Source organism: Copadichromis virginalis, linkage group LG8 (genome assembly GCF_057382275.1).
Source record: "Copadichromis virginalis isolate Kocher_CV1m ecotype Utaka linkage group LG8, C_Virginalis_male_GT1.1, whole genome shotgun sequence".
In the NCBI taxonomy this organism is placed as follows: domain Eukaryota; kingdom Metazoa; phylum Chordata; class Actinopteri; order Cichliformes; family Cichlidae; genus Copadichromis; species Copadichromis virginalis.
The window spans coordinates 3703462-3718615 of record NC_140625.1 but is presented as its reverse complement, the minus strand read 5'-3'; the positions used below and the strand labels follow the sequence as shown (position 1 = coordinate 3718615).

The 15154-nt window shown below is 40.2% G+C and overlaps 1 protein-coding gene across 1 annotated transcript in view; it reads right to left on the bottom strand.

Annotated features, from left to right (window-relative positions):
- Positions 1-15154, bottom strand: part of llgl2 (LLGL scribble cell polarity complex component 2) — a 48714-nt gene that overhangs the window by 14825 nt on the left and 18735 nt on the right. Inside the window, exons 2-10 of the mRNA XM_085465429.1 lie at positions 8926-9047; positions 5860-5957; positions 4302-4383; positions 4041-4156; positions 3474-3632; positions 1388-1550; positions 1175-1304; positions 1036-1090; positions 694-848 (exon numbers count right to left, since the gene is read on the bottom strand). Coding sequence (XP_085321555.1) covers positions 694-848; positions 1036-1090; positions 1175-1304; positions 1388-1550; positions 3474-3632; positions 4041-4156; positions 4302-4383; positions 5860-5957; positions 8926-9000 — 1033 coding nt within the window. The 5' untranslated portion in view covers positions 9001-9047. The remainder of the gene's footprint in view (positions 1-693; positions 849-1035; positions 1091-1174; positions 1305-1387; positions 1551-3473; positions 3633-4040; positions 4157-4301; positions 4384-5859; positions 5958-8925; positions 9048-15154) is intronic.

Below are 15154 nucleotides of genomic sequence, written 5' to 3'. Positions count from 1 at the left end.
TCTACTTGTTCCCTCAGAAAGAGCGATTCCTCTGCTCCTGAGGATCATGTGCTGTAAAACTGTTTTGTTGTTTTTATCCAAATATTTAACTCACCAAGCTAGCTCATATGCAAAATTCCAACCCTACTGACTGACACATCTCATGTTCAGCTCAGTTAATTTCAAATAAAGCGGTTTATTCTTTTACCTGACTAACTACATCACCTACCGTTACTTGTTATCACTTTTTAGCCAATTGTGACATAACAAATAGCACTACATGGTTCAAAGCAATTAACTGATGTCATTCACTTTCTGATAGGCCCAAAAACTCTTGACTGTTATTGAGTGTTATTTTTTTCTAATGGGGGATTTGACATCATTTGTCTTTTCTACATTTGGTTTATGAGTATTCCCCCCAAATAACATCAATATCATGATTAATATGTTTTGGCATTTAAACTGTATTCATTAATGTTTGTTCACTTATTATAACTGCGTCCTTCTACACAGCAACAAAGTAACAAAGTCTAAGTAAGTTAAACACTGAAGCAGTGTTCCCCTGTGTATTTAGTATGTTTGTGCACTCTTTATAGGACCTAACAACATCAGAGACTGGGGAACATAGATCTTCAATGCTGTCAAATACTTTAAGAGTCCCATATTTAAATGTGCTGTAATTTTGTTGCCAGTTTGTTGGTGTGTGTGGCCTGCCTGTGTGCTCCGGTCCATCTCTAATGACGAAGAAGTCGATGATCCTGGAGGTAAAGTCCAAGGCCACGTGTTTTTTACCATGGATCACTGTAATACAGTGTCTGTCCCCATAACTGGCCCTGGGCATACCACCACTGAACAGCAGGAATGGAGGCCTACACAAACACGCAAACATACGTACACACAAGGTTCAAGTTCAGTTCCATTTGTTCAGTGATTAATGTGTAACAGCGGCTCACATAACATATCTGAGAAGTTAAATATTAGAAAGGTGACGACATCACTTTCTCTGAAGGAAGCTGACAAAAAGATTTATTTCACCGGTGGATGACGTCATCTTACCCTTCTTCTGTAGGGAGCTGAACTATTTTAGAAATGGCCTTGCAGGGAAAATGTCCTGCAATTATAAAACACAAGTAACCATGAGGCCTAAACCTTTTTACTTTATGATTAATAAAACAGTGGAGAGCTTCCTCTTTACCATAAGGAATGTCTGATTTCTCTTCCTCGTTCGTGTCCTGCCCCCCCACCATCCATCGACAATAGCTTCCATCGCTGTGTGAACTCAGAATGTACTTTCCGTCCTCAGTCCAACACACACTCTCCAGTTGCTATGGATAGATTACACAGTATTCAGTCAGTTTATATACTGGCAGCTGGTGTTCTGTTCAGGCGTACGTTACATGACAGGTACCTGTGTGGCAGGAATGTGCTGGATGGCAAGTTTTTTCTCCAAATCCCAGATGACCATGAGGCCACGTCCATAGCCAATGATGACCTGATCTGGATCGACCGGGTTCTCTTGTAAGGCCTCAACGTGTTCTAGATTTCTGCGACCGATGTAGTCATCAGGTACGCTGTACACAACAAGCAGAGGAAATAATTCAAGAGAATATCAGTCTTATTATTGATGCACAGGGGATGACAGGCAATATATTCTATTATACTGTGCAGTGTTGGGAAGGTTACTTTTAAAATGTTACTCCCCAACACTGATACTGTGTGACAGCAGTTTAGCAGGAACACTTTTTTAAACACTTGAAGTGAGCAGACTGATATTTATAATGTACAGAGTGCTCATTTCCACTGTAATACATGCTCTGAAAGTGACTAAAGAATAGGGCTGTTCGATATAACGATATATATCGGATGACGATATAAAAACGTCTGTCGTTTCATTTTACGCTATCGTTTGTTTCGTGGTGTCGCAAAATAAACAGTTTACGGCAATATTTGTTCATCGTTTTGATGGTCACTGTAGTGGCTATATTCATTTCTCTTTCTCTTATATTTAATATAACCACACTACGGACGGACAAGCGCCTGTTTTTATGGGTTGTCGTTAGCAACAACGACGGTAAAACGGGGCGACAGAGGTTTTATATCGGGATATGAGATTTTGGTCATATCGCACAGCCCTACTAAAGAATAATGTAAATTTCCAGACAAACTGTAGTGTTGAGCTTAGGGATGGTGTCGAAAACCGGTTCTTGTTGAGAACCAGCTCCCACTGTTTCAATTCCTTGGAATTGTTTGCCATTTTTGCAAACGATACCCTTATCGATTCCAGTCGCCCCGAATGACGTCACCACGTTGCGGAGCGTCATTTACCTGGCAGGAAACACGGCGGCTCAAATGCTCAAAAGTTTGGTTATACTTTACGAGAACGGATGACAACAGGGCAACTTGCAAAACTTGAAAAGTAGATATTTCATTTAAGGGAGGAAACACTACGAATATGCAAAAGCATTTGCTGACAAAACACGTGATGACCTTAACTGAATGTCGTGTTTTTAATTCCGCTCCGGACTCGTGAATCTCAACCCAGCAGCAGCGGTAACGTTTGCACGTCCTCTCCCGTTAATGCGGCAGGTAAATAATCAGCTAACAGTGCATATTATGTTAGCGCGATCTGCCTTATTACAAAACCTGCCATTACTGTGCATTTAGTGACCATGATGAGAGAGACAGACAGAGTCTGGCTCAGATGCTGGCAGTTCTCGCTGCAGTCTACCGGTAAAATCTCCTTTCAGGCCAGGATAGACGAATGTCACCGAGCAGTGACTAAGTTTGTGGTAAAAGGTTTGCACCCGTTTGCCACAGCAGATGCCCCCGATTTTCGGTAAGTGTGTTTAATTGTAGGCAGGGACATTACTGGATATTCTTGTGTAATTGCTACAGAATAATTTATGTTATACTTTGTTATTGCTACAGAAGAATATTTATTTTATTATTTTACATTTTTCCCCCGGGGACCCTGTGACACCCCATTGAAGAGCCGTAGGCTGGATCTCTTAAGATCTCACTGTTGGGTTTGTAAGGCCATGTTACTCCTAAATTTCTATCTTGTTCAAAGAGAAGATATAAAACAAAGTTCTAAGCTAATCGACCTTAGTGTTCTCCTTTTTTAAAAAGAATCGAATCGTTAAACAGAATCGAAAATGGAATCGGAATCGTGAAAATCTTATCAATACCCATCCCTAGTTGAGCTACAATCTGCTCTATCCAGCATTCAGCCACAAGTGCAAACAGCAGCTAAATACAATATTTTATGTGACGAGAAGGATATTTCTTGTTCCTAGCAGAAAACAAAATTTTAAAACAACAAAACTAACGCAACAATAAGTGCTTTCAAACAGAAAAAACTCCCTCTAGTAACTTTAGCAGTTTCACTTTTTTTTTTTTTTTTTTATGTCTATGCTGCAGAAACTAACAACTGTCATAGTCCTTAGCAGCATATAGTATGCAACTGTCTGTAACATGTGTTTTAATTTGCCTACCTGCTGGCAATTTGGTCAAGGCTGATGTTCCTCTCTTCCAGCTCTCTGAATCCTGGAACTTCAACTACAAATACATGTCCACCTTCTGTCCCCAACAGCAGCAGCTCACCTGAGGAGTGGGCCAGTACTGCTGTCACTCTGGTCACGCTTGGAGGGGCACTGAGAGGAGGAGGAGGAAGGAGAAAAGTGGCATCACTTGGCAACTTTTTGATCAAAGGCATGGGTAGATGTCCTGTGACCTGTACAACTAAGCAAATTCTACATATTCATATCTCTTCTTTATCTGGCTTTACTTAACTTAACAAGTCAAATAATAATAATAATAACAATAATAATAATAATGGATTGCATTTATATAGCGCTTTTCTAGGCACCCAAAGCGCTTTACAATTCCACTATTCATTCACACTGGTGGAGGCAGCTACAGTTGTAGCCACAGCTGCCCTGGGGCAGACTGACAGAAGCGAGGCTGCCATATCGCACCATTGGCCCCTCTGGCCAATAGGCCATTTCTCAAAAAGGTTACTGTGGAGAAAGGAAAATGATAGGTGGAAATATGTGGTTTACCCAGGTGGTCCAGTCAGCGTGAAGCGTCCTATTTCAAGAAGTTCCGAAAGTCCATTGTGTCCTCTTAGAGTCCACATGTGCAAACTGTTGTCATCCAGCAAAGTAACCAGCTCAACCTGAATAAGAGTCACAAATAATCAGAGATATAATAAAATGTATTCCCTGATACACACTATTGAGAACAGCACTATAGTACAAGCAAGCTCAATAAAACAAAATTCTGCTAGCATTCTATGTTGTGTGATTTATATCAAACATTACCTGGTGGGGCATGAAGTGCACCTGTGTGACAGCAGCATTCTCATCATGTAGCCCCATGAACTCCACACCTGGAGCTCCATATCTGAACAATGGTTAAGCACAGACTCCATTTATCATAGTTGCAATCATACTAGCACACTGGGAAGAGCTAAGCTAATGCACATTTAGTAAGATGGTCTATTTTACACAGAGAAATCCAAAACTTTAAGTCCTAATTTCAGGGAGGCATCTCAGTGTTTGAGGGGACGCCAAGATACTATGTACAGAGAATTAGAGCCAGAAATCTTCTTGCTTTAGAAGTCACAACTTAGACCTCCTCTCTCCTTTGGGTGGCGCTGTCACTTGGTGTTCCCTCTCTCTGCAGTAGAGGATCACTTCCTGGTCCAACACACAGTGGTGTTTTTGTGCAGCAATTTAATTAAAAACTAATAGATAACTTATTTATTTCATAGTGTAATCTTCACATGCTTCATCCAAAGCACACACTCTGTGTATTCACTTGCTAATTTATAGTCACAGTATTCACTCACTGTGTCTTTAAGGACTCGCTAGCAGCATGGCCTCTTCACCTGTCCCTCCTACACTTTCCTGCTTGTTGTGTCACATGTTTAGTTACTCCTCAGCCTCCTTTAGCAGTAATCCTACTTGTACTATATGTAGCCTATTTGCAGCTCTGGAGGCCAAGATCACTGAATTAGAGACTCCACATACAGCATCCACATCTGCACCACGAGTAAAACAGTGAAATGTGGATTATTAAACATTAGGTCTCTCTCCTCCAAGTCTCTGTTAGTACATGACTTAATAATTGATCAACAAATTGACTTACTCTTCCTTACAGAAACCTGGTTACAGCAGGATGATTATGTTAGCTTAAATGAATGAGTCATTCTATCTGAAACCTTGAAGCAGGCCGAGGAGGAGGTGTGGCAGCAATTTTCAACACCAGCTTATTAATCAACCAAAGACCAAGACAGAGTTTTAATTCATTTGAAAGCCTGATGCTCAGCCTTGTCCACCCCAGCTGAAAAACTCAAATAACAGTCTTATTAGGGCAGGGATAACTCTAGGTAGAGTGGTGGTCCCCATAATCAGAAGGTCGGGGGTTCGAATCCTCTGTACCCTGAGGTACCCCTGAGCAAGGTACCGTCCCCACACACTACTCCCTGGGCACCCAGTGGCTGCCCACTGCTTCACTGAGTGAGTAGGTTAGATGCAGAGAGGATTTTCCCCACGGGGATCAATAAAGTATACATTATTATTATTATTGTTATTATTAGTTATCATCTATCATCCACCTGGGCCTTACACTGAGTTTCTGTCTGATTTCTCAAGACTTTTTATCTGATTTAGTGCTCAGCTCAGATAAAATAATTATTGTGGGTGATTTTAACATCCATGTAGATGCTAAAAATGACAGCCTCAACATGACATTTAATCTGTTATTAGACTCAAGTTGACCTCTCTCAAAACGAACCCACCCACCACTTTAATTACACTCTAGATCTTGTTTTAACATATGGCATAGAAACTGAACATTTAACAGAGTGATGGATACAGTTTGATAGCCCCGGAGCGAGTGCCAATGGCCAGCAGCTTCAAGGAGGGACTGTAGCCCAGAGCACTGGGCTGGTGGGGGAATCCATGCTCCACTGTCTGAGGAGGAGAGTGAAAAGAACTTTGACAAAAGAGCCAAGGACAGAGACAAGAGTGTACAGAACAATACCAGCTTTAAGAAATGCCCTCATACATCTCAATAAATGTCAGAATTCACAGCTAATGATTTTAATCAGAGTTTAACAGTCAGCAGCAGTGTCTAATATTTATATTTATTTCACTGGCTCCCCAGTCCAATATATCACGCTTTTACTGGATGTTTTACTGGTCTGGAAAATTAAGTCTAGAACCCACGGACATGACCAACTACTATGTTTGTACATTTGGCGTACTCTGCCAGGCTGCGGCCGCTATCAGTCTGTATATGCAAGAGCAAAAAATAAGAACTTGACTCAAAACAAAATGTAAAAATACTGGTGGCAGGGAGTGGTAAAAATATATCCTACGTGACTTGAGTCACATATGCTACATTTAGTACTTTGAGTTATCACATTTACAAAACATGACATTGAGTCACTGAGATTCAAACTGGTCTAACTTTAGTAGATACACCTATGGTTGCAATTCTGCTTGCATTATCGCATTCACAACAATCCACACCGCCTGCCAACTTGCCGGGCAGGGTAATGACAACCCCTAACCAGCTTTCTACGGCTGAGGGGTTAAAAAAAAAAAAAAAGAAAGCATTTACTCATAACTACTAGGGTCATCCACGCAGCACAGTAATGTTGGAAGGAAATGATAAAGTTAAAATAAGATGACAACAATGGAAGGAGCACACAAATCAAAGTGCCTTAAGTGTCGTTGTTTACTGGAAGCAATCTTTAGCCACAGAACAAGCTATAATGGGAATCTGTCACAATGACACCCAACAAACAGCCACTATCACAGCAGCTAGATGTCTTTATGCCAAGCTGGCGAGTCGTATTAGAATTCTTAGTTTTGAAAACACGCCAGGAGGACCAGGAGGAATGAGTGTTTGAGAGCAACATCTCAGATTGGACATGTAAAGGTATACATAAATGTTCCAGTGTTAATTTTGACGCAAATTTAGATTTTGTTTTAGTCATAATTTAGTTTTATTTGATTAAATATCATAAGATTGTTGTAGACCAATTCATTTGACAAAAATAGAAAGTATAAAAGTTTGTTGTGTTTTTAACCGGTGAAAGTTGCTCTATGCACCGCGGTTTGCAAAGTGTCTGACTTTCCTTGACATGAAATGTGTCCATATGATTACTCTTCTGACATTTTGTTGTTTTTTCATGAGACGGGGAGCTCGCCCAACCTTGTCTGTCAGCGGCAGATCAAATTGTGCACGTCTAACTTTGCATAAGATAACTTCTAACTGGATCATCATCCCTTCTTTGTACACAACACAATTCATTCTGATTGGACCTCGTCTCTCTTCATCTTGTTTTTATTCGTCAATAAAATTGTCAATAATATTGTCAAAACATTTTTTCTTTCGCATTAGGTTTTACATATAGTTATTGTCTTTTTGCAGACGCACTTTCTTTTATGCAGAAAGTGCGTCATCATTATGATTACAATTATCTGTAAAATGAGTGCAGTGTTTATGCGCCACATACAGCCCACTTTGATCTTAAGTGGCCCAGACCAGTGAAACTCTCCTTTCCCACAGTGTAAAGAAGTTACATATTTAACAGTTTTTTTATATGACCATTTTTTAAAACTGTAGTCATAAAAAAACCAAAACAAAACACATTTCGATAGTAGAAATATAACTGTAAAAGCTGTAAAACCTATGACTACAGACATTTCTGCATCTCTGCCATTCAAAGACATTTTGTATACAGTTTTTTAATGTAATATTCAATACTGAACTGTAAATTTAGTCTTTTTCAAGGGAGGAGTTTTTTGATTTTTTTCACTGTTTTAATAAAAGCCCTATTTTTATGCATTTACTACCACTAAAGAGAACACACACGATTTAAAGCCTGGACAAGTTTGAAACCTTTTGTCCTCCACAATGACCTGCTAGCATTTAAATCCGACTCTCCTGTCTCTCCATGTAACTGGCTACACCACTACACGTGCCGTCTTTGGAACGTCCGCCCTCTTCCTTCTTTCACATAATGGTATGATCCCAGTCTGTCTTTGCATGTGATTGGCCACATGGAGTACCCATCAAAAATAAAGTTCCACCACTGCCTGCATGGATTCTCAACAGGGCTGAAGATTCGGCTTCCACATTAATAACTGACATATAAAATGATCCTGCGGGTTGTATGTAATTGTATCGTAGACAGTAAGTTTGACACCCCTGGTTTAGATGCACTGAAATAATCAGGTGGCACTGCTTTCTCCACTAAGCTTCTTCATTGTCACTTGGTTATTGTTAGTGGATTAGAAAAACCAGAGGGCTATAATATTGTTAATGTTAGGATCAACCTAATTACATCGCTATGGTTACTTAAGCTGGATACCTACGCTGGTTAGAGTTCAAAGTTTGACATTTGTATGGATTCTAAAAGGCACCGCACTTATATTAATTATTTGACATTCTGTCTGAAATGTATATATTCTTAGCTGAGATAAGTCAGGTTCTTAAGTATTTGAAAAATGATAATTTTTGGAATTACATTCTGAACACCAGAGTACTAAAAATGGAAACCATGTATAAAAGTGGTTGTATTCCATAACAGTTAAGTCAATATTTTTGTTAAAGCCCTTGAATTAAAGCTGAGTGCTTGCACTTCAATCACGCCTCTGTTGTTTGATTTAAATGGACCATGGTGGTGTACAGACAAAAATCACGAGAAAAAGAAACTAATATATAAATTTAAAGTGAACAGCTTACTTGATCTTGTTCTGGTTACTTTTATTTTCTGTTTCTGCTTAGTAACCTGGTCACTTGAATGTATATCATGACTGCAGATAGTTCAGAGTCTCCTGAATGATTTTTGTCTTCTTCTTCTCATCACTCACATTGAACCACATCACTACAGATGGCAAACTGTGTGGTATGGTCTAATTTACTTGCCTTATTAAACGCGAAGAGTTCCTGTTTTAGCCGATCCCTCTGGGACTCTTGACCGTGCCGCCTGAACCTTTTCATCCTGTCAATACCGGTGTGCAGCCAGAAGGCCCGCTGACACTTGCTGGCTGGAGGAGACACAGGAGATAGAGGTAGATGATCCAGCTTGAAAGTAAAAGTTTCAGAGAGGAGAAAAAAGGGCATGTTATTAGACAAATCCTCTAGTTCACACCTTTGTTATTCCTTAGTGAAAAGCAAATATTGATATTCTATTTATTTAAAACAATCAAAACATGTCTTCTTCCATAAGCGTGTTCTCCAGCCACAATTCAGAGATGAATAACACCATCAGATACACAGCCACATTAATCAGTCCAGCTGCCTTCCAAAAAAGTACAGAGTGGCTCATGTTTTTTCTTGCATCAATACACAACCAGCAGTTTCAAGGAAAAAGGGGTTACTAGGAGTACCAAAACTTTTGCTTCACTAATGTCTATAGAAACCTATTAAACAAAATACATGAGACCTGGGTGTCATAAGGCCCCTGGCTACATGTTTGGTTGTCTGTGAAGTCACTGGGAAATTAGGATTCAAATGTAAATGTATTCATCATTTGTCCCATTTCAGCGACCAAACATTTTTCTCCATCTGAGATTTTGTGTGAAATCATAATACAACCGCTATTTAATGTAGATGCTGTGTGTTACAAGTGGTTCTTCACACAAACGTTGCACAAAACCTTCTGCTAATGCCAGCTATATCTTTTGGTGCTCATAACTTTTATACTTTTTGAGATATTATAATAATAATAATAATAATAATAATAATAATAATAATAATAATGGATTGCATTTATATAGCGCTTTTCGGGGCCCTCAAAGCGCTTTACAATTCCACTATTCATTCACTCTCACATTCACACACTGGTGGAGGCAGCTACAGTTGTAGCCACAGCTGCCCTGGGATAGACTGACAGAAGCTGCCATATTGCGCCATTGGCCCCTCTGATATTAAGCTTTTTATGCTATTTTTGGCCCATTTTGCTGAATGGGACCACATTATCAGTGTGATCACCAGTTTTGCTTGCCGGGCTGAACCGTGTTTTAGCTCAGTAAGATGAGCAGCCGTTCTCAGACCAGGAGGCCCGGGTTCAAATCCCGCTTATGGCAACATTTCTTTAAGTTCACAGTTAAACTTTTTTCAACATAAATTTTACCCCTTCACCCCTTTTCAGCAGAATTTTCAGTTTTTTTTCCACCCCTTTTCAGCACCTTTTTAGCTGTTTTGAGCAGAAACCTCTTTTCAGCAGAATTTTCGCTTTTTGGTCTGTTTTCAGCTGAATTTTCAGTGTCTTCACCTCTTTCAACACAATTTTCTGTTTCCTCATCTCTTTTCAGCAGAAAGTTCAAAAAGTTCACCTCTTTTCAACAGAATTTTCAGCTTTCTCACTTCTTATCAGCACAAATCTCACGCTCTTCTGCTCATTTTAGCAGAATTGTCAGTTTCTCCTTCTCGATTCAATTTCCGGAAAACCAGTTTAGCTCACTGACACGAGTAGCCGCCTTGAGACCAGAAGTCCCGGGTTCGTACCCTGCTCAGGGCAAATTTTCTGTTCAGCAGACAGTTCAAAATTTTCACCTCTTTTCAGCACAAACTTCAGCTTCTTTACATCTTTTCAGCAGAATTCTTTGCTTCTTGGTCTGTTTTCAGCAGAATTTTCAGTTTCTTTACTTCTTTTCTGCAAAATTTTCTGTTTCTTCAGCTCTTTTCAGCAGAAAGTTCAAAAGTGAGATGAGCAGCCACCTTGAGACCAGGTGGCGCAGGTTCAAATCTGACCTGTGGCTCTTGCCGCACATCTTCCCTCCTCGCACTCTCCCTGCTTTCTTGACGCTCTTCAGTGTAATCTTTCAAATAAAGCACTTTTCAGCAGAGTTCAGCTTCTACACAGTGTTTTCAGCAGATAGTTCTCCTTTTTCTGCTTTTTCAGATTCCACTACACGGCATTCACACTGCATTTTCGCAGGAAATGCAACTTTTTCTAGTTGTCATTAAATATTCTGCCTTTAGGACTTATCATTAGTAGTTTCAAAATTATTTCCTACCATCAGTAAGCAGACAATACCCAATTAAACACCTCCTTTAAACCTTGTGAACTAGACAAATTATCTACTCTAATGGACTGTCTTAAGGAAATAATGGCTCAAGAGTTGGGAGTTTGCCTTGTAATCGGAAGGTTGCCGGTTCGAGCCCCGGCTTGGACAGTCTCGGTCGTTGTGTCCTTGGGCAAGACACTTCACCCGTTGCCTACTGGTGGTGGTGGCACCTCTGTCAGTGCGCCCCAGGGTGGCTGTGGCTACAATGTAGCTTGCCATCACCAGTGTGTGAATGGGTGGATGACTGGATGTGTAAAGCGCTTTGGGGTCCTTAGGGACTAGTAAAGCGCTATACAAATACAGGCCATTTAATTTTTGATCAATCTCTGTCTTTTGATGCTCATATCAAGTCTGTGACCTGCACCTGCTTTGTTCATTTAAGAAATATTGCCAAACGTAGGACTATTGTCTCCAAAGATGAACAGGAAATACTTGTTCATGCCTTCATCGTCTCCTGATTAGATTACTGTAATGCACTCTTTTCCTATCTGTCAAAGATTTCTTTACATCACCTTTAAGTGATCCAAAATACCACAGCAAGGCTGTTAACCCACACTCATAAATTCACTTACATCATCACTCCCTTGTTGAAGTCCTTCCACTGGTTTCCAGTGGGTACAGATATCAGTTTAAAATCCTCACTCTTACTTTTATATCTTTACGAGGAGAGGCCCCCACTTATATTATCAAGCTTCTTCACCCTTGCTCTCAAAACTGGATTCTTAGATACACTGATTGTGGTCTTCTGACTTTTCCATGGGATTGCGCTTTCCAAACCAGTACTGTGGAACAGCTTCCCTCACCCTCTACGCAACATCGACTCTGTGGCTTCTTTTTTTTTTTTTTTTTTTTTTTTTTAAATGCCACAAAGTACTATTGTCCATAGTACTGCATTGACATCATCTAGTAGATCCTCAGAGGGTACATAATCTTGATGACCAGCTATGATCCAATCTTTCAGGTTAGTTCCTCTCGCACTCAACGATCCTTCTTCCATCGCACTTGGGGTTTGATGCCCTGGATTGGGTGAGGGTGATAATATCGAATTAGTGCTTCCAGTCAGAGATTGAGCATGCACCGGTTTATTGTATTTCCAGACTTGCTTTCGGCACAATTTACAGTGCACGCTACTCTGTTTTTTGTCAGACTTGAAATAGCCGAAATACCTTCACACTACGGAACTTCTATGGCTCTTCCGTTCGACAATCTCTCCGGCATTGGAACCATCATCTGTTTTCTCTTCGGTAACCTTCGGTCATGCTCTCGGTTGATTTTTCTCTAGTCGGCACACTCATTTCCTTCATTATCCGGGCGGCACGGCGGCTGGCTGCTTCCCAAACAAATACACATGTGCGGCTTGGCACTTGTGCTGTATGTAACAAGTCACGTGACGTGACGCTGCGGCTGTGATTGGTTCGGCTCTGCGCTACTTAATTTGGATTGGCTGTTCATTTTTTTTTTTTTTTTTAAGAGGACAAGAGCGGTGAGGCCTATCGCAATAGTTTAATTTTTCTATCGAGAAAAAGTTATTTCGCAATACATATCGTTATCATTCTATCGCCCAGCTCTATGTGAGAGCAGTTTCTTCTTGCAAATGTTGGGGTGGCTGTAGCTCAGGTGGCAGAGAAGGTCAGCCACTAATCACCTACTGGTGGTGGTCAGAGGGCCCGGTGGCGCCAGTGTCTGGCAGCCTTGCCTCTGTCAGTGCGCCCCAGGGCAGCTGTGGCTACAATGTAGCTTGCCATCGCCAGTGTGTGAATGTGTGTGTGAACGGGTGAATGACTGAATGTAGTGTGAAGCGCTTTCGGGTTCTTAGGGACTAGAAAAGCGCTATACAAATGCAGGCCATTTACCATTTACACTGAGCTACTACTTGTTTTGCTGTCGATCTGGATGCTGGGTATCAAAGATTCTCCTTCCACTGGGGTTGACTCGCGTAGTAGCATTCCAACAGCGCCTTATTATCATCTCTTGCCAGCTTGTGCCCTCTTGTTCCAGTAGCCCACTTCTCATCAGTATGTCCTGGATATATATGTCAACCACAGAGCACCACGCTCTGTTTTGCAGCTATGGAACAGAAAAGCTACTTGGAGTTCCAGATTCAGACAATGGCAAAGCAAAGCTCATACCAGTGGTCAAATGTGTGATCTGCAGTCCATGACCGTCCATTTTCATAACAAAAGTCTGTGCCACGACTCACATGTCTGAACCAGGTCATTTGCCTCAGTCCAAAGCCAGACATAGTTCTGTTATTGCCCTCAGTGTTCCCATGACTCACATTTCCAACTCAAGCTTCCTCATACTTCCTCAGACTGTCCCAAACAGACTGGGTGGACTCACCAGTCACTTGTTCTGAGGACTACATAGACCTACTCAATGTTGCATCATCCCTTTAAGTGTTTCAGACCAGACCAGATTTCTGTCAGACCAGTATATTCAATGTTTAGAAAGGTCAAGCACGCCAAGACAAGCACTAACACAGCAGTCTTGTGTGGAAAAAAACAAAAATAGGTTAAAGTAAACTTTTGTATATTCCATGATTACACATAAATTATTATATTTAATGTCAATCATCATAGCTTACAGCTCAGGAAAAATCGTAATTCCAGTCTCTCGAATTATTAGAATATTTCCAGAGATCAAATAAAAAGTATTTTCAACTGGTGCAGAGTTGTTGAATTGACATGTAACTGTTGTTCATAGCTCCTCCCACCGGAATGTAGGGTGTATGCTTTTTTGTCTCATCCCTAGAGGTGGGTTTTGATTATCAATTTATTGATTATCCAAGCTAGAATCGATTTTAATGTGATATCGATTCATTAAAATCCTGAATCAATTTTTTTAATATAAATTTATTTTGCCCGAAAAGCCAGAATCTCAGGTTAAACCTCACAAAATTTCAACAACCACCAAACAGCTAAAACAGTAAATGAGAGCAGGTACACGGATTCTGCACAAAGACGTAAACACAAAGCGTTTCGGTGGGTCCGAGCTTTGTGTTTACGTATTTTTTGCGCTAGATTCTGAGCTGCAGGTTTTATCTCTCTCCAACCAAAGTTCACTGAACCAGCAGTAAAAGAAGCAGCAAACTACGCTTCACATTTGATAAACATCGTCATGAATTCACAGCTCTCTCTCTCTGCACTTCAAGAACAGTTTCCCGTCTAAAAATCTTTTTTCTGCATTATTCACTTGCTTGTTACGCACAAGTCTACCATTGTTTACAGGCTGTCGGCCGCTGTTTTTTTCCTTTTACTTACTTCCGAAAAGAAAACCTCATTTCTGCTGTTCAATACTGATCAAATTTTAACCTTTTAAAATTATGCAAAATTGCAAAACGCTCAGCTGTGTCTGTAATAAAACTGCTGTAACTTTGCTCTGCTTCACTTCAGCAGCATCAGGTCATGTTCATATGTTGATGAATGGTTTTCTTTCATTTTTGATCTACTGCAGAATATTTTTATAAAATCCCAGGCCAGGAAAACCATCTTCATGTTTTTCTGTTTCATCCCCAGCTACTTTGACACAAAGGCCTCTGCTGTGATGCTCACACCTTTGATAAAGTCTCGCAAGTGTCAGCTTTCTTTTTATAGATATAAAAATATGGAAATGTACTGATGCATGATCTGAATTATAATATTTCTGACTGTCTGAGGCAAAATTTATGTTGCAAAATATGTTTTTGTAACTGCAATACACTACAGGAAGCTATGGGGGTAGTGTCATTTGTATCATCTGCCAATACTGCACCCAATACTAAGCATAAGAACATAACGCGAACGGCAAAACAGGAGCACAGAAGAGAATGGAAACAGATTTTTGTATTTTTTTTTTTTTTTTTTTTTAAGTGAAAGCATTTCACAGAAAACAAAGTTAAACACAGACTGTGAAAAGCAGAGTTTTCCTTCCAACACAGTAAAATTGCAGTGCACAAGCATTTAAAACACCAGCACCCTGGAGAGTGCGATTTCAATTCTGAATTGGTCCATTTTAGGGAGTTAAGATAGTCGTTCAAACACTACGCACTGTTTATGTTAATATTTGTACAGTAATATTGATGTTTGTACAGTAATGTTGATATT